Genomic DNA, 18,033 nt, shown 5'->3' with positions numbered 1-18,033 from the left:
AAATCGGAAGGAATCATAAAAGCCTGCAGGTACCACAGGCGGAACGTTTCAGACTGCGATGCGGCGTTTTCTAGTCGGAATTTTAAAGCCGTGCATCGACCAGAATCGTCGGAAGTAAAGTAGCGTAAACACACGTGCAATATGAAAAACTCGAAAAAACATAACGGTGTGTCCAAAAATGCCAAATTCAAGCCAGGATCCAAGAAACGAGAAAACAAGTGTGTTGTGATGTTTGACGACAAAGACAGACAGTAAGTTAACGGTAATCTGCATCGGCCTCCGGTTAGCATTGGGTTAGCTTGTCTGTGTCATGTGTTCATTAAAAGTCTACAGACTGTCATTAGTTTATCCTTGATAGATAAAAGGACGATAAAGTACAGTAACATCACACTTGTTTTCTGTCATTCTAGAAACGGGTTGATTATTAGTAACGTGATAAAGAGTGATGCTGTTCATTTATATGAATGTGCACTGTAACTTCATTTGTTTAGTTTCAATAGTGAAATAAACTCTGAGCTTTGCAAACATAACTTGTAATATTTATGCAGTGCAGAAGACTTTTGTGTAGCGAATGTACGGAGCTTCAAACCGATGTGACCTCGGGCTTTCTCTAATGCCCGTCAGGGAATATCTCACTGGTTTCCATAAGCGCAAGGTCGAACGGAGGAAAGCAGCAGTGGCAGAACTCCGGAAGAAAATTAAAGAAGAACAGACGAAAGTCCGGGAAGAGGTGAGTTCAGTAAGAGCAAGGAGCTGCATGAGCTCTTAGTCAGAGGGTTTAATGTCAATGTCTCATTTCAGAGGCGAAAGGAATACATGAAGATGCTGAAGGAGAGGAAAGAAGCCCTGGGTGAGTCAGTCACACCTCATCCTACAGATCAGGATGACGCCGTCCTGGTAGTTTACAACAACATCGATTCTATGTTTCAGAGGATGCAGAAGATGACGATTTGGAAAACGTGATCACCAGCACAACAGAGTCCGTACAGTACGATCACCCCAACCACACGGTCACCGTGACAACCATCAGTGACCTTGACCTCACAGGGGCTCACATTCTTGGACCAGCGACTCAGGTAAGCAGTTACCGACTCAAAATGACTCCTTTGTGTGGTTGTTGCATGTAAGTGATGATTTTACTGCTTATCAACTTCTGGAATGTTTGCTTTCCAGGCTAATGAGGAGAGTGATGGGGAAGAAAATGGAGAGGAGGAGGAGAAAACTGCTGCATTGCCAAGAAAAGCTGGGAATTCCTTCATGAATAAAAAGTAAGTCCATCATGTAGCATCCTGTCTTTCAGCATTGGTTTCCAGCTGGCTTCTATTCCAGCCTCACTGTGGACTCAGCTGTCCTCAGATGTTTGTCGCTCCACGCATCCTCTCACCCACGCTGTGTTTCTCTGTGCATCTCTTACCCCGCTGCTGCAGGATCCGCTCCTTGACAGCGACGCTCAGCACCTACACCAGCAAGCGGAGGAGGAAAGGGAAGCAGGACAGACGAGCGGAGCGAGGCCATCGGGCAGACAAGAGTGCGAACGTGACAGAGGGTAAAAGCAAAGCCAGCAAGTCGAGCAAGAGGCACCGGCGACGGCAGACAGGGAAGAGGGAGCAGCATCACCGGGACTGAAGTCATGTGTGTGAACTGTGAAGAGACTGGAACATCTGAAGAAGAAGCTGGAGTATTTAAGCTTCTCCGTGTTGGACGTTTGGGAATGCGTATTTGTACATTTTTCTCTAGAGCCAAATGGCTTGGTCATGTTTTTATATTCAAACTTTAATTTCTGAATAAACGAGAGATTGATCCTGCTACTAAGTCACCTGGTGTTATTTCTGCCGTCCCGGTGAGGAATTTGTGCCTGTGTGGCCTATTGTTTAATAGGAAAACTGATGCTGTTGACAACATCCTCCAGGAAATCGACCCTTGGCTCCGTTTCCTCGCAGCTCAGTGATACCTGTGTCACTGCAGAGCAGAACCAGCCGCTGTTTCTCTTCACGGTTAACATACAAACTGCTTTTAATGTATGTAACCCCCCAATGCCTCCTCCACCTCACCGGCCTTTATTTATTTACGTTAACCTGAGCCAGCGTTCACCAGCTGTCACTACCATGAGCGTTGCATTTCGCTTTCTAAAGCCCATGATATTTAATACAGCGGCTCGATAGGCCACTGGCTCTTCAGGGTCTCCTTGTTAACATGGCGGCTGCAGGTGCCCCGGTTCAGTCATCATTGTGGCAGCAGCCAATGGGATGTGAGCGTTTAGCTGCTCCAGAGCAGAGGGAGCGTGAGGAAGAGGAGGAAGCGTGAGCCTGCGGGGGTCTGATGGACGCATCACCCTCCGGCTCCTAAGGACACGCTGGGAGTAGGGCAGACGCTGGGAGCCGTTCTCGTCAGGTACCGTTTTCACTTGCTACTGTCTTAATAGGCTGAGTCGTGTTTTATTGGAGGCTGCGGTTCTTGTAAAAGCTGTCAGATTACAGTGCGGTGCAGCCCCACTGCTCTGTGGTGAGCTTTACCAGCTCTCACTGGATGCAGCGTCTCGTCCTCTGGGGCAGATTCTCACCTGCTCAGACCCGAGGGCAGAAGAACCAGAAGGACGCGTCGTGGCGTTTAACTTTGCACTTGTGATTACTTTGAGGTCATGTGCTTCATTTAATTGAAGTGTTGACCTCTGGGTCCCCTGGCGTCGTGTCTGGTTGCAGAGCTGCTCTGTATTTACTCCTGTCTGCATTAATTTAAACCCTCAACAGACCTAAAATGCTCAAACTTGATGGTAAAAGCTGCTCTGCATCCAACGACTCCCCTTTAATAATGATTCATATGGAAGTGTTCAAATCATGCAGTGTTTGCTGTTTTGTAGTTCTCTGTGGGACACAATGAGAAGGCAGGTCCACATCCACCATGCCCCAGTCCGACAACCAGCCCGTCTGCCCCAAGTTCCAGCCCAACATCTTCGACCGCTCCCGCTGCCACGACTGCCTGCGACAGCAGCACCTGCACGCAGAGGCATCACAGCAGAAACCCACAGCAGCGGCTGGGACGGGGCTGAAGGGGGGGCTGTTAACGCCGGTCCCAGCGCAGGCAGAGGAAAGAGAGGCCAGCAGCAAGGTAGGAAATGCCAACGCAGCCATGAGGGGTCAGCGAGAACGATGCTCGAGTCCGTTACGTCATTAAAGCAGTCATGGTTGATCAGCTCCTATCTGCTGGTCCAAGCAGGATGATATCAGGAGCTCAGAGAGCGAGGAGGAGCGGTACCGGTGAGGAGCAGGGTGCCGGCAGCCGCCGCCGTTACTAATTAATGACTGGATCACTTACTGCGAACAGAGCGCTCGGCCTGAGACGCAGCCGTAAAGTCAACGCTGCTCATTTGTGTGTCTCTGGCGACGGACGCCTGAGTCCCAGTGACGGCAAACCTTTAGATTTGGGGTGGATCCACGGTCAGAATGTAGCAGCTGGTTCCAGGAGGAGACGTGAGCAGACAAACGCTTCGGTTTCAGGACGCAGTTTATGGCAGGAAAAAGGCGATGAAAAGTTAATGAGGAAAGCCACGGGTCCGGTCGCGTTACAGAGGCGTGACCTTGACGGAGGATGTGTCAGAGAGGACGTTCAGCTCAGCCTGCCTTCAGGACGTGGCTCCAGACCCAGAGGGTGCTTCCGTCTGACAGCTGATGTTCTCTGCGCTACCAGGACGACTCGGACGCGCCGTCCGTGGTGAGCAGCTACTGTGATGTCATCGGAGGCCATCTGGGGAACGGGCCGGGCTCCTTGTGCATCCTGAGCGCCGACTGCGAGCTTTTTATCTGGGACGACGACAGCACAGACAGGTCAGTGAGCGTCGCTGCTTCGGAGGTTCCCACGCATCCAGGTCGCTGGTCTCGTTCTCTCCTCCTCCCTCGCTCCCGACTCGCCCCATCTGTCACCTCTCTACCGTCGCCATTCTTCCCTGTAGCTGTCGGGACCAGAGTGACTCCGTCAGCGCCGAGGACGACGACCTGCCGACCCGTCGCCGCTCAAGCACACTGGACATGACCCGGCTGGACCCACCGCCCCACCGGCCCACCCCTCGGGCCTGGATGGAGGAGTCCCGGAGCCGAGACGACTTGAGCCGGCGCTCAGGTAAACAAGCCCTAACACCTTGTGTTTGTGCTGCCAGTTGTTTTATGTTGGAAAAGACGAACAGAACCGCAGTAGGTGGCAGAGAAAAGACACAGAACCGCCTTTTGTAAAGCCAGAACCACTCCGTCTCCAGTTACAGCTCGAGGTGTTCAGTACTTGTTCATACTGTTTCATGTCACAGCCTGAGGTGACTCACAGCAATTATCAGTAATTCAATCTGCTCGTTTTGTGTTAACCTCCGTCAGTTGATGTCTGGTGTTGACTTCTCCTGTTTCTCTTCTTCATGGATCCAGGATTACGAGACGATCGTCCGAGGCGTGAAAGTGGCTACTTCTCCCTGGGGAGGGCAGCGGGGGCCCGTTCGCTCCGTGACAGCAGCCCGCCTGCTCCTTTCCGCCATTTTGAGAGAGGACATCCCATCTTCAGCCACAGAAGTGTAGAGCCCAAAGACACCATCCCCTTCAGGAACCCCAACCTCGGCGTGGCGTCTGAAAGGCAGGTCCCGGACAACCTGGACGAGGACCTGCCGCTGGAGATCCTTCCTCCTGACCCTTATGAAGTCGCAGTTGAAGTCGAAGCCCAAGTCGGCCCCCGCTCACCAAGCCCGACCCCTTTTAAGATCGCTGAGTCACTTGCCTCAAACACCCGAAAAAGGTTCAACAGTCCAGGAGCTCAAGGAACCTGGTCTTCTTCCCACCAGCCGGGACGCTTCGAGGCCTCGAGGCAAAGCTCAGCTCTGCAGTCTCGATCTTCTTCCCCCTCCCGTGGAAGCTTAGCGTTCAGACGCAGCGAGTCGACGGCCTCCCTCAGCAGGCACGGCTTCGATGATGGAGGGAAGTTCAAAGGGGCGGAGCCAGGAAGGAGCTCACTGCAAAGCACCCGATGCGTGGAGTCAGGAACTCTGCCACGGAACTTTAAAGCCTTCGCTGGTTCCGTCAAGTCCCAGTCCGGCATGGTTTCTGACTTTAGGAGTGCTTTGAGGCGAACAGAAGCCAGTGGATCTTTGAGCAGTCGCGGCTGTGATCGCAGAAGCTCGCCCCCCTCCAGGAGGGAGTACAACCCTCCAGGCCAAATGTCTCCTCGTAAAACCGAGAGCAGCAGCTCCTCTCCTGTCCGCCAACGCGCCGCTCGTACCTCCTCCCCACCCAGAGTGTCTGACAACAGATCCTCACCCCCACGGAGAACCTTCGGTCCGTCCGCCCAAAGCTCCCTGCGTCAATCTGAATCGGTTACGTCCCTGAATGGACACGGTCACTACGGACGCTGTGGTTCTCCAATAAGGGAAGGCTACGACATCGAAAGTCAGGCCCAGCTGAGACGTTCAGCGGGAAGGAATGGACAGGACTATGAGGAATACGAACAGGACAGAAGTCACGAAGCACCAGGTCGATCCATACTCCGTAAGACGGAGGGCAGTACCAGAGGCAGCAACAGCCGAAGTCCTTCCCCTGGGAGAAGAGGACTTGAAGCTCCCGCTCGTTACCAACCCAAAAAAGCAAACAGCAGCAGCTTGTTGAACGTGCGCAGTCATGAAGGCCGGAACTCGTCTCCGTCCAGACGGAGCCGCGAAGCTCCTTCTCTGCTGCGCACGTCTGAGCTCAACACGAACCGTGACAGCCACGCTTTGCTGCCATCGCGGAGAAGCTATGATGCTCCTCAAGCGCGTTCACCGCACAGACCAGAACCAAGCAGAACCCTGAACAGCAGGACGCCTGACAGACACCGTTCTCCTCCCAGAACAGGCCCCAGGGACGCGCCGGGCTACTCGCTCCTGAGACACGCCACCAACGCAGACGCCGTTCGTTCCTCCCACAGGAGAGTGCCCTTCAGCGAGTCGGAGCCAGACTCTAAACACTCACCGCGGTCGTGGAGGGAATCGACTCCCGCCCGCAGCGCTTCGCCCTCTAGACAGACCACAAAGAGCAGCAGAGTCACACTAGAACCGCAGAGGAGCCCCAGCAGGTACAGATCTGGGGTCAGCAGACACTGCCCTTCTCCCGGGGACAGGACGCTCCCTCAGTCACCTCCCACGCAGATGCGCAGACACACCTCCTCCCAGAGCTCCATGGAGTCGTCCGAGTCCGGCCAGGTGTCGGTCGGGTCCACGGGCCGGAACAGGGAGGAGTACGCCACGATGGCCGACCTGCCAAAGGTCAAGAGGATCCATCAGATGGAGGAGCCCGGACACGTGGGGCCTCAGAGCCAGCTGTGCTCTCGTAGACAGGAGCTCTTTAAACCAGCCAGGTTGTGCTTCTGTGATCAAAGTAAATTCATTCATCTACAGGTTTAAGGAGAGAACTACGGGAAGAACAGGTGGTAATGGCGTTTAAATAAGGGTTAAACGGCAGCTGATTCTAGAGAACTGGTGGAACTCTCTTTCTTTTATAATTAAAAGTGCCCAATGCTTCTGTGCCGACCCGAGCATCGGGTCACACTCCATGAACCTGTTCCTGTCGTTCCAGCCACTCGCTGAGCAAACACCCGTCCACAGAGCGGCTCGATGCGCTCGACTCCGACAGAGACTGGTCCCACGGCGGCTTCCTGTCTGGAGCCCAGTCCACGTCCCTGCAGGTCCGGATCTGTGGTCCCTGTGAGTCGGGCTCTGGGTCTGGGGCTCTGGGTCTTGGCTCACGTCGCCCGTGTCTTTGCAGTGTGGCAGCCGCACAGCGGACGAGGACCGGCGCCGGGCGGAGGGGATGCAGGTACGTGGGACACGTGTCCGTGGATGCGCCCACGCCCACGCACGCGCTCACGCACACGCGGCTGCTCGTTACGTTTGTCCCGTGGGAGCGGAACTTGGACGCGCAGGCTCGTTGCGCCTCCAACCTCACCTACAGCCGCAGGCGGTTCATCAGACGCAGCTTTGCCAGTTACGGTTTGCTGAGACATGTGCTGGAATTCTTGAACTGAAACCAAGAGGGGACCGGAGGAGGAGGAGGGGGGCGCGAGCGCGGATAGCGTCGGTGAGGACGGTGTAGCAGCCGGTGCCAGACCTCCACGTCACGGTTCTAAAGGTGTTTGGTACCAGGAAGGTACCGCTTCACCAGAACCAGCGCCATTAGAGGTCGTTCAGGCAGCAGCACCGCTCGGTCGGGTCGGGTCGGGTCGGTTCGGGTCCAGTAGAGCGGGTTCCTCACGCGATCTCCGCGGACCCGCCCAGGAAGTGGCAGCAAGTAGCGAGCGAAGACGCGACGGCGGCGTTAGCTTCGACAAGTCGTCCAGAAAGTTGACAAAGTCCTTCAGAACCGTCCGAACTTCAACTCAGTGGGACTTTGTAGACGTGTGGTCCCATGGGCGAGCTGTGCCCGTAGGAGCGGCTCGTGGACCGCGGCGGTTCGCTTGGTCAGACCGACATGGAGCTGAATGGCGGGTGTTGACGTTTGCGCCACCGAACGTTCGACGCTAACTGGGATCCGACTCTAGAGGCTCCGGGCTCCGCTAACTCCTCTTGTCTTTGTCTTTGCTGCCTCCGGAACCTGCGACCATGACGGTAAGTTCCAGCTGCACGTTAAAACCTCTGATCCGTGTAATGGACGAGACCGTGGCCCATTAGAACTTAGTGTGATAAACATCCGTTCAACGAGGAGCGGCGTTAAACACAACTAGCTTAAATGCTATCTGTGAGTGGGATCTGTCTCTAGACGCTGGTGAGTTTCCAGGTGTAGTGAAGTTTCTTAGACTCTATTAGCTGTAATAATTACTTATTCGTGGAGCTGAGCCTCACTTTGCGCTCACACTGTTCCACGGGTGTCGTTTCACCTGCGTGACCCTGCTCCGTTTAGCCAGGTGTTCCTAATGAAGTGACCACTTGACGTGTTGGAGCCAGTGTTTGTCTGCTGTAGCTGTCAGGGAGTTTACACACACACACACACACACACACACACACAGACACACACAGACACACACAGACACACAGACACACAGACACACACAGACACACACACACAGACACACACACACACACACACACAGACACACACACACACAGACACACACACAGACACACACACACACACAGACACACACACACACACACACAGACACACACAGACACAGACACACAGACACACACACACAGACACACACACACACACACACACAGACACACACACACACACACACACACACACACACACACACACACACACACAGACACACACACACACACACACACACAGACACACACACACAGACACTGTCTAAGCGCTTCCTTGGGACTAAATGAAATGGTAACTAGAAGGAAAGTTCGTGATGACACCAGGGTTCTGAACACATTGCGGCAGTGATCAGGCGTCAGTTTGTGGCTCCAGGAAGGGAGTGTAAACACAGCAGAGGGCGGTCACGCATGAAAGAAGCTGCGGCCAAATGACACCAGAGCACAACGAGTGGGAACGATGGGGACGGGAGTGGGAACGATGGGGGAACGATGGGGACGGGAGTGGGAGGTGACGAATGCAGGAATGCACTGGACACGGTGTGAACAGATAAGCAGCAGGAATGTGTGTTGGAAAAACGCTATCTAATCTTAACCTGGATCAGGAGCCTGCACGTTCTCCTGCTCCTGTCAGGACTCATGAGCAGAACCTCTTCCTGCAGTGAGGTCTCAGGTTCCACCCCAGGTTCCTCCCCAGCGCCCTCCTGTCTGTGCGTCTCACACTAGAAGGTGAGCGTTTTTATGCAGCATCTTCCAGACTCGTGTTTGAGCAGAGAGGAAACGGCAACAACAGGCCGAGAATGACAGCTCCCAAACATCTCAGACAAGGAACCGGAATGTCAGAACATAAATCAGCTGTTGGACGTGCAGATATGACAGAACCGTCTGTGTGAGGAGGAAGAAGAGATGCCGACGTTTGATCTGGAGGCGTCGGTTCTTCTGGGCCGACGTTAAAGGCCGTTCGTCAGTAATTAGCTGCTCGCTGCGTCGGTTCCTTCGTGCTCATAAACCCAGTGCTGCCGTCCACTGTTTACCTTTACTGGACTTTGGCCTTTTTGTGTGCGTTCTGTTGATTGTGGTCTTCACCTCCTCATTCTTAGCACATATTAGTTTCCTGTCATTCTTCACACCTCGTGCATCTTTCTGTGCAACTGTTGCTCCCTGTTTGAAACAATATGTTGCTGTAAGTTTCTGCTTTGATGTCTTAAAAATAATATTCATCAGTCTGATTTGATCCTTCCGGTTTTAAGTGCAGGTTATCGACACGTGTCTGCTTTAAACTAGTCCAGAAGTACTGAATGAATCATATAATTAATTTTGCCCCTGTGAATGTGTGAAGGTCTGATGAGTTGTCCTGGTCAGGAGGGTTCCAGCGAGTCGAGCATGAACCTCACGATTGCACAATACACTACACTGCTCCTGCAAACAAAAACCTGCTAAAAGAATAGAAATAAGTTTGCACATGCATTTATGGACCCATTTACCAGTGTTCATGAAGTGTGTGTGGAGTTTTGAACTTGTTTTGGAATGCTTGAGAAAAGTAAGGCAACAAACATTTTAAAACCAGTTTGTTTGCCTTGTGGCCACATCTGCTGCAGCTGCAGCTGCCGTCTTCATGCAGTGATGCAGCGGCCTCAGCCGTCGCTGTGCGCTTCAAATGCACCGTTTCCATTTGTTGCATGTAGTTGAGTTTTTTTCTCCTCAGTCGTTTCCTGTTCTCTTTCAGTTTCTGTCTCTTTCTGTAAAATTAGAAGCCACATGTTCCTCATGTAGGTGAAGCTGCTAAGTTCACGCTGTGTCTCTCTGCTTCGCAGCCGGACCTCCTCAACTTCAAAAAGGGATGGATGTCCAAGCTGGACGACAGCGGGGAGGTAACGTTCCTCCCTCCCTGTAAAGCAATAGCGCCACATTATCCTGGTTATCGCAGTAAAGCTGGGCGGCTTCAGGCACAACAGGTGTCTCCTCCATCTGAGTGGAACGCTTGAGTGCACACGCCTGTAACATCACATAGTCTAATGGAGAAGGGGATTTCTGCGCCAGCGGCCGCGAGCACAGCGAGGTGTCACTAAAGCTCTGTTGGGTCGATGCCGCTCAGTGTTGAACTCATTTCTTCCCTTGTGTCTTTAGTGGAAGAAGCACTGGTTTGTCCTGACTGACGCTGGACTGAAGTACTACAGAGACTCCACAGCAGAGGAGGTGCTTCTGTCGTCACACATCTGCAACAGTCACAGTGTTATTTATTAAAACAACTGAATGGAAGGAGAATATTTGCAAATGTGTGCAGAAAGACGACATGGACGGAGAGATCGACCTGAAATCCTGTGTGAAGGTGTCGGAGTTTGATGTGGAGAAGAACTATGGGTTTCAAATCCAGGTGAGACTCGCGGCAGCCTTTTGTGGGCCTGGTTGTGTTGTTGTTGTGTCTCATTATCCTCCACCTTTGTCCTGCAGACGCGCGAGGCCGTGTTCACGCTCTCGGCCATGACGGCCGGCATCAGGCGCAACTGGATCGAGGTTTTGAAGAAGTGTGTCCGGCCGAGCAGCTCTCCGGACCTCACACAGTAAATACCGGGGGGGGGGGGGGGGGGGTTCAGTCTCGGCTCAGGCGGAAAGCGTTTTAGGTTTTATTAAACTGAGGAGAAAATGTATCAGCTGCTGGTTTGTGTCACAAACTAAACAGACGGGATTCACTAACATCAGTAAATAGTTTCTGATCCACATGTTTATATGAGCGGCTCCTAAAACGCAGAGCTTAGTTTTGTTGTTTTTCATTTGCTTTCTCTCATCGGTTCGATGTTTTTCTGCAGCTCAGCCTGACCTGAGTCCAGCCCCGTGAGAAGCTCTGTTTTTCTTAGCTTTGTCCCTGTTCAGTTGCTGTGATTAAAGTTCGATTATTTATTGGAGCTGGTTCCGTTTTCAGTGACTCACCTCCAGCCGAGTGTTTATCTTCTCTTGTTTGACTTCAGTTGCTCCTACGCTTTATCAGATAATGTTTAATTATTTTCTGGGTCATTCAGCTTTATTATTATTCCATGTACAGACTCCTGATCGTCCCTGTCCGTGTGATCTGACCTCCTTTAGGTTACCAGACGGCAGCAGTGACAAGGAAAACTCCCACGGACGCTTTGTGTCGTCCTCTCGTCACCTGTCGACGTCGCGCCACAGCGACGCTCAGACTGAAGCTCCCACGTCTGCGGCCTCCACTCAGCTCCGCTTCGACTACGTGGAACTGTCCCCGGTTCCCCTGTCCTCCTCGCTGCCACCCAGCCAGAGGGAGGCGGGCGAAGGGCAGGGCAGGGAGCACGGCCAGTGGCAGGAGGAGAACACCAGCAGCCAGTGGGAGGCCGTGCTGCTGAAGAGGGGCTCCGGCGTGGGCTCCAACCAGCGGCTGCGGATGGAGGAGCAGATCGAGAAGAAGTGGGCCGAGTTCGAACGCCTGCCGCTCAAGGACATGAGCTCTTTATCCCAAGTGGGGCCGCGGCCGTCCAGCCAGTCAGCCAGCGAGGCGCTGCAGAGGGAGGTAGTGCGTGGAGATGATTTTCCAATTTGCAAAGATAATAATGCAAATGCCCCTTCATCTGTCCGGATGAGGAAAAGCTCCTGTCTTCTGCCTTTCTAACACTTTTTTCTGACCTTTAGAAGTGTTTCATCCAGAATACCATTAATGAATGAGGGCTGATGAGGGATTGTGGGAAACACTTCTGCAACTCTGTTGTTGTGTCTGTTTGCTGTGGTTTGACTCTTACGTCTGCAGGTTGTCTGCACGTCATACGTGGATTAACTTAATCTCTGTGCATGTTTTAGTAAACAAGACTAAAGTATGATTCAGGAACCAAGACAACCTTTGTGTAGAAGCTTGTTCTGGTTGGATGACGAGGATAATACGATCAAATGTAGCCAGTGAACAGAAGCAGATCTCTGAGATCTCAGTCACTGATTTGGCTCAGATTTGCATCATATTGCGCTGTTTTGTTTAAAGGTTGATATATAAAGTAATAAAGTGGTTGATTAGGTCCAAATTTACATCATATTTTAATCCTGCTTCCTGTTGTACCTGTTGGTTTCATCAACCAGTCTGGCTCAGAGGGCTTTACCTCCTTCTCTGTGCTTTTTCAGGTGGCGTCGCTAAGGCAACAACTGGAGCAACTACGACAAGCGGGAGGGAGGAATGGGGGAGGCGTGGCGGGCGGCTGTGGGCCAGAGGCCTCCTGTGGCCGCAGCCTGGCAGCCATGGAGCGGGCTCATGGGCACGCGCTGGAGGAGCTGCAGAAGCAGCACGAGCGCCAGCTGAAGGAGCTGGAGGCGGAGAAGGCCAGGCTGCTGCTGGAGGAGGCCCAGGACACGGCGCGAGGTGATGATCAGTGAGGTGAACTGCTTGGGTTGCTGCAGTGTTAGCGTGGGCTGCCCAGCTCTGGGACCTCTTCATTTGAACTATTAGCTTATGTTAGCTGTACAGATTTGGGCAGAATCTGATCTAGAACTTGACAAGTTGAAGCAAACACAGTAGTTGTCCAGCAGTGACTTTGTGTGAGTTAGATTGAAACAGAAAGCTGGTCCATGTCAGACATAGAGTGGGGCGCTAACGACATAATGTAGAAGTTGTGGTGTGTTTTTCAGTGATGGAGGCTTTAAAGAAGAAACACAAAGAGGAGCTGGAGAGAGAGGTGGAGAAAGTGAAGAGGCTGAGCAGTGGGATGCTCGACTCCCAGACGCTGCACGTTCACCAGCAGTGAGTGACCTCACATCAGTTCTGTTCGTGTGGTAAAGGAAAAAGTGGCCACACAAACATCTGTGGTCTTAGGAAACAATCAGCAGAGTCTGTTTGTGAGAGCATGACGTAGACGCCATGAAGGGTCTGATCAGGAAAATCCTTCATCTTTAAAGTGACTTTAAAGCAGTTGTAGCATCACCGTCTCCTGTGTGGGCTCTGAGTCCATCTTGCCCTTGGTCTCCGTGCTTTTAAGTGCAAGCCGTCAGCCACAAAAGGGTTTTGTGTGAAATCAAAGGTAGAATTTGCAGAGTCCACAACAATTCCCGGTTCCCTGTCCAAGCGAGGCCGTCACCACAGTGGCCACTGGCTCCCGTCAGGAACTTAAGGAATGCAGAGTTGGTCATGGATTAGTTTTCTCTGTAGGCTTCACAGGCCTTTGACACAGCTGCTACTGGAACCCGCTCTTTAGAGCTTATCTGTGCTGCCTGCTCTGCAGTTCTGTTGCCCCTTCATGCGGTTCCTTGTTCCTGTGGTCACTGGTCATGAGTAGTAAAGATGTTTTCAAACCACAATAGGAAATACTTGCCTTATGAAAGCAGCACACGTGCTGCTGCTGTGCACGTTTTCATATGATTATACCGAAATTCTTCCACCTTAGCTTTTGCCTGTTCTCTGTACATGTAACTGTCTCTGTCTCATTGTAAAGCAAACACACAAACGGCAGGAGCTTGTTTTACTCTGCTTTTGGCCTGCAGGGCAGAAGCTCAGGCGCTGCAGAGGGAGCTGGCTGGACTGTCGGAGCGCTACTCTCAGAAGTGTCTGGAGCTGAACCGGGTCGAGCAGAACAGCGCCGAGAGAGAACGAGAAATCAGCCGCAAGGAGAGAGAGATGGAGCAGCTGCAGAAGGACAATCAGGTGAACTAAAGAGGAGATACTCTTAATAACTGAGGACGTTCAAGACTGAAAAAGGTGTTTTTATTGAAACCTTGAGCCACAGTCTGTTTAAAACCCACCTGGAGAAACTTGATGTCATGCTGACAATATAACGTCGCCATAGAGATGTTTTCATTCAGTGTCTTTGTTTGAAACTGACTTCTACTCTGCAGGAGCTAAAGGCTCGCATGAAGGAGGAGATCAGTCGGATGAGGTCTACTGTCTTGGATCAGAGCTCAGGGGACGACAAAGGCAGGACGCTGTGTGAACTGGAGGTAACGGCTCTCTGCTGTGTGGATGAGGCAGATCTGCCAGTTTGTCGTTACTCCGCTGGTTTCAGACACATTAAACCCTGACACTGGTTTTAGCGACACATATGCAAAAGCCCAGAGTTACAGCGTTTATCTTAAATCAGTCTGAACTGTTTTGGTGCTGACACGTGATAATTCTGAGGCTTCAGGGTAATAAAATATGTCTGTGTTTAAAACCGCACTGTTGTCTTTACCTCCAGGTTCTTCTGAGGGTGAAAGAGAATGAGATTGTGTATTTATACAAGGAGATCAGCTGCCTACGGAATGAAGTGCAGTTCCTCAACACGGTACTACCTGTTTGTATCATGTACAGAAATCTTATACATAAGTGTAACGTTCAGGTTCTTCCTGTTTGCTTTAAATTCCTGGAGGCTTATTGTTCGCCTGTGGCAAACCTTTGTACACAAGGACCCACAGTTCACTGAATGTCAGGACAAATAATTAAAAGCTAACGTTGAAGGACTCTGGAACATCCAGCTCATTGTTGGCTGTTGAGCCAGTCTGAGACTCAACTCAGTCACAGGTTCATAGAAGGGTGGAGAGTGAGTGATTCATCAGATTCTCTGGTCTGATAAAGCTAAATTCAAATGTTTGGGCAAAACGCCAGCGCTGCACTAAATTAATCTCTTGGTGTCTACTGTGAAGCCTGGTGGTGGCTGCATCCTCAGCAGGAGGTAGAGGCAGGTTTACAGCCAAAGCCTCATCAGCACATCTTCGACTCGCTTCTCTTTGCTCCACAGGAGAAACGATTGGCCTGTGAGCAGCATGCAGAGGTGCGCGATGAGCTAAATGCATTAAAGGGCCGGAGCGAGCGCGAGCTCCAGAGTCTCAAGGAGCACCTGAGGCTGGCCATGGCGGCTCTGCAGGAGGGGCAGAAGCTGGGCAACAGCCTGGACCACTGAGAGCCTGCTGCTGGTACTGAAGCCCTGACAGACAGGTGTGTCACAGGAGAGCAGGCCGGACGGCGTCACGCATTTGTCTGGGAGCCGGGTTTCAACGTTCTGTGTTTTGCTGTTTTCCAGGTCGTCTGCAGGAGGAGCCGGATGTTCTGCTGTGGGGATGTGATTGTGCCTTAGTTTTCAGTCGTTCTGCCAGTAGCAGCTTAAAGTAGCTCATATCTGGTTTCATTACACTGGGCCACAGGTGATGTATAAAAGTGCACTTTTATTATTACTTTAGCTTTCTCTTTTGTGCACGTTTGGTCTCAAAACTGGAATATTTGTGCGGAGATGTTGCATTTTTATGAACTGGTCTTTTGTATAAAGCTTTTTAAGGCCTCAGTGCGTCTGTGTTGTCGGCCCGAGACGCTCAGCTCGGTGACAGAAGAGCCGCTGTCTTCCGCTATTCATGATGTACAGTTTCATGTTTACTCGTTGAAAACAAACGTTTCTTTAGAAATGGGAGCTTATCATGTGCTGTAATTATTTTTTTTTACGTTTCGTTGTGATATTAAACAAATTGGGACAAAGCAGCAGACGCTTCAAAACCCGGCAGGCTGAATAGGAAGTTGACCTTTGACCCGCCAGGTTCTCTGCAGAAGCTGCTGGATGAACGTTGCCCTACGTCACAGATGTGTCTTTATCTTGAAACCACGGCTGAGAAGCTGGAATTCTCCATTTCCAGTCTTCATTGTTGGCATTTTTTGTGCCGCCACCACCACAAATGACAGGTGTTGCATCGATGAGCCAATTTTGTATTGACAGTATGTATTGTGATTACATGACTTATCTACCTGCCTTTTGAAAACATTTTCATATTTAATATACTGAAGAACCTGTATCATCTTTGTAAATTATACACATTTTGCAATCAATAAAAACAGTTCAGAAAAACACTGTACAAAAATGTTTGATCAGTTGTAAAATGTAAGACTCTTTCAAAAACCTCATGTCAAATGAATAGTAAATTCAGTTAAGTCTAAATGGAACATTTGTATTTGTCCTCAAGTGCTACATTAGTTTTTCTTCTATTTTGCCCCTGGTGGAAAACTTACTATACAAACACAAAACTCGTAAATAATGAGCTGAAAGGGCAGAAAAACTAGATTTCTATAATGGTGCAGTAGATAAAATGTTCAATAGTGTTTAAAATACTTTTGTTGATGTTTTTAGTTGTGAGTGGGATTAGTGGAATATTTTTATTATCCATGTTAATTTCCTCACTGTAAAATAGGCTGCATAAGAGTTTGCTGTAGGTTGGAGTCAAATATGAAATTCCCATTACTCAAAATGCCTGCTATCAACACATTGGTGAGAAGCAGAGGAGATTTATTTTAAATATATATTTAAAATTATGTTTATTTTTATTTGATGGTGTTTCATGATAACTTCACCCTGTAAAAAGCTTTATCCATCCTCAGTGCTAAAATGACCTGTGACCCCCTGCAAAAATGTTTTATTGGTTAGAATTTGATGACCATTCTCTAGTGGACAATGTCCAAAATATGAAGTGATTTTGTTTTAAAATTTTAATTACGAATTTAACCACACGTGCCTCCTGTTTGTGCTTTGTTTTGAGGCCTGTATTCGTTTTAACGGCGTGTCCGTACCACGGCCCGCCTGCAGGGGGCGCCACTGCGTCGTCGACACATCAACACCACAGAGTAAGTCCCACCGGAAGCTACTACGACAGCAGTCATGGCGTCCACCGCTGCGACCCGTACGGCGGCGGTCGCGTCTAAAGTTGTTAAACCTATTTTCAGCCGCGACCTGGATGACGCTAAGCGCAGGGTCCGTCAGCTGTACCGAGCCTGGTACCGAGAGGTCCCCATTACAGGTATGTAGGTGCGCAGTGGCGGGAAAACCTGTGAAAAAGCGGCGCTAGCGTCAAGGTCGCGTAAGGTTCCGTCTGACGGCGGATTCAGACGCTTGACTCTAAACGTCAACATTCAACATTCTGTTGACTTTCAACATTCAACAGAATGTTGTTTCTGTTGAATGATGACATTAATGTTGAATGTTTTAGTCCATCACTGAATCCTGTCTGATCACTTGCACCAGTATTGGTCTGCGTGATGGTGCGTCCTGATGCTGAATTTGTCTGCTCCTGACTGTTTTTCTCTCATTTCTCTGCCCAGTTGCTAAGTTTCAGTTGGACATAACAGCCCGTCAGGGAAGAGACAAAGTTAGGGAGATGTTCGACAAAAACAAGCACGTCACCGACCCCCGTGTAATTGATTTGTTGGTCGTCAAGGTAAGAACAGCGTTGTCTAAATGTAGACAGCTCAATACCTTCACTAGTTAACTACCCGATGCATGTTTAAATGGGTTATGAATGCAAAACATCTCCTTTTGAATATTTATCAAAGGAGGCTGCGTCTTAGAACACCGAGCTGTTTAGGCCCAGTCATTTATGCTTTACTGTTACTTAATCCTCCAGGGGAAACAGGACCTTGAGGAGACGATCCACGTCTGGAAGCAGAGGACTCACTTAATGCGCTATTTCCACGAAACGGAGGAACCTCGTCCCACTGACTTCCTGTCCAAATTCTACCGAGGCCATGACCCATGAACTGTGTAGCTGTCTTCTGACCTTTGACCCTTCTAAGCTTGTGTCCAGTGTGACTAATTGTCCTCTTCATTGTAAATACACACTCAGAACTAAGGTTGTGTCTTTTATTCTGACCTGGTTGAAATTGTAGAGATGTTGACTGTTGTGAAAACTGGCCTTTTTTGTTTTTGTACCTGGAACTAAGGCAGCACAAAGCAAAAAAAGAATGCAATTATTTCAGGGTTCACGCCAGCAAAACTGAGCATTTATATGCTAATTTTAGGTGCACGTTAACAAAAGCACTGTCTGCACTCTGGCAAAATATTATATGATATAAATGGGTTCTCAAATAATGTCTTGTCAAAAGTGTTCTCAGCTGTGACACTTTTGATTTAAGATTAAGGTGGATTAAAAATAGATGTTTAGGTCTGATCCAGAAGCTCAGGGGACATAAGTAGGTGATTGACAACCAGACCCAGAGGGTGTTCTACGATCTGATCACAATCTGCATGAAGGGCCACAGTCTGTTTGCTTTTGCTGTT

The 18,033-nt window shown here is 50.3% G+C and overlaps 4 protein-coding genes across 4 annotated transcripts; all 4 read left to right on the top strand.

The window, feature by feature from the left end:
- Positions 1-55: 55 nt before the first annotated feature.
- nol12 (nucleolar protein 12) lies at positions 56-1,808 on the top strand. Its single transcript, XM_029158782.3, has 6 exons — positions 56-251; positions 625-730; positions 802-850; positions 931-1,076; positions 1,174-1,268; positions 1,428-1,808. The coding sequence occupies exons 1-6, from the start codon at positions 142-144 to the stop codon at positions 1,624-1,626; spliced, it is 705 nt and encodes a 234-aa protein (XP_029014615.1). The 5' UTR covers positions 56-141; the 3' UTR covers positions 1,627-1,808.
- A 1,090-nt stretch (positions 1,809-2,898) lies between these two features.
- LOC121202375 (serine/arginine repetitive matrix protein 2) lies at positions 2,899-7,094 on the top strand. The gene is made up of 5 exons (XM_055511002.1): positions 2,899-3,105; positions 3,685-3,821; positions 3,863-4,113; positions 4,407-6,357; positions 6,576-7,094. The coding sequence occupies exons 1-5, from the start codon at positions 2,899-2,901 to the stop codon at positions 7,021-7,023; spliced, it is 2,994 nt and encodes a 997-aa protein (XP_055366977.1). The 3' UTR covers positions 7,024-7,094.
- A 45-nt stretch (positions 7,095-7,139) lies between these two features.
- Positions 7,140-15,847, top strand: triobpb (TRIO and F-actin binding protein b). The gene is made up of 13 exons (XM_029158625.3): positions 7,140-7,603; positions 9,862-9,918; positions 10,175-10,243; positions 10,332-10,421; positions 10,499-10,608; positions 11,129-11,567; positions 12,164-12,398; positions 12,665-12,776; positions 13,514-13,673; positions 13,865-13,966; positions 14,203-14,289; positions 14,743-14,939; positions 15,025-15,847. The coding sequence occupies exons 1-12, from the start codon at positions 7,598-7,600 to the stop codon at positions 14,902-14,904; spliced, it is 1,629 nt and encodes a 542-aa protein (XP_029014458.1). The 5' UTR covers positions 7,140-7,597; the 3' UTR covers positions 14,905-14,939; positions 15,025-15,847.
- Positions 15,848-16,607: 760 nt separating this feature from the next.
- Positions 16,608-17,605, top strand: ndufa6 (NADH:ubiquinone oxidoreductase subunit A6). The gene is made up of 3 exons (XM_029158819.1): positions 16,608-16,777; positions 17,079-17,194; positions 17,381-17,605. Exons 1-3 carry the CDS (start codon positions 16,639-16,641, stop codon positions 17,510-17,512), a joined length of 387 nt encoding a protein of 128 aa, XP_029014652.1. The 5' UTR covers positions 16,608-16,638; the 3' UTR covers positions 17,513-17,605.
- The last annotated feature ends 428 nt before the right edge of the window (positions 17,606-18,033 follow it).

The sequence above is a fragment of the Betta splendens genome, chromosome 8 (assembly GCF_900634795.4).
Source record: "Betta splendens chromosome 8, fBetSpl5.4, whole genome shotgun sequence".
Classification (NCBI taxonomy): domain Eukaryota; kingdom Metazoa; phylum Chordata; class Actinopteri; order Anabantiformes; family Osphronemidae; genus Betta; species Betta splendens.
Note: the sequence above shows the minus strand (reverse complement) of the source record. Positions and strands in the feature narration are given on the sequence as shown.

Bases quoted from the DNA above. Each gene is read 5' to 3' on its own strand.
- LOC121202375 (XM_055511002.1), top strand. From the start codon at position 2,899: ATGCCCCAGTCCGACAACCAGCCCGTCTGCCCCAAGTTCCAGCCCAAC. The intron at 3,822-3,862 runs GTCAGTGAGCGT...CCACGCATCCAG, and splicing joins GACGACGACAGCACAGACAG to GTCGCTGGTCTCGTTCTCTC. The intron at 6,358-6,575 runs GTTGTGCTTCTG...CTGTCGTTCCAG, and splicing joins GAGCTCTTTAAACCAGCCAG to CCACTCGCTGAGCAAACACC.
- triobpb (XM_029158625.3), top strand. The intron at 13,967-14,202 runs GTAACGGCTCTC...CTTTACCTCCAG, and splicing joins GGACGCTGTGTGAACTGGAG to GTTCTTCTGAGGGTGAAAGA. The intron at 14,290-14,742 runs GTACTACCTGTT...TTTGCTCCACAG, and splicing joins AAGTGCAGTTCCTCAACACG to GAGAAACGATTGGCCTGTGA.
- nol12 (XM_029158782.3), top strand. From the start codon at position 142: ATGAAAAACTCGAAAAAACATAACGGTGTGTCCAAAAATGCCAAATTC. The intron at 731-801 runs GTGAGTTCAGTA...GTCTCATTTCAG, and splicing joins AGACGAAAGTCCGGGAAGAG to AGGCGAAAGGAATACATGAA. The intron at 1,077-1,173 runs GTAAGCAGTTAC...TTTGCTTTCCAG, and splicing joins TTCTTGGACCAGCGACTCAG to GCTAATGAGGAGAGTGATGG.
- ndufa6 (XM_029158819.1), top strand. From the start codon at position 16,639: ATGGCGTCCACCGCTGCGACCCGTACGGCGGCGGTCGCGTCTAAAGTT. The intron at 16,778-17,078 runs GTATGTAGGTGC...TTCTCTGCCCAG, and splicing joins CCGAGAGGTCCCCATTACAG to TTGCTAAGTTTCAGTTGGAC. The intron at 17,195-17,380 runs GTAAGAACAGCG...TTAATCCTCCAG, and splicing joins TTGATTTGTTGGTCGTCAAG to GGGAAACAGGACCTTGAGGA.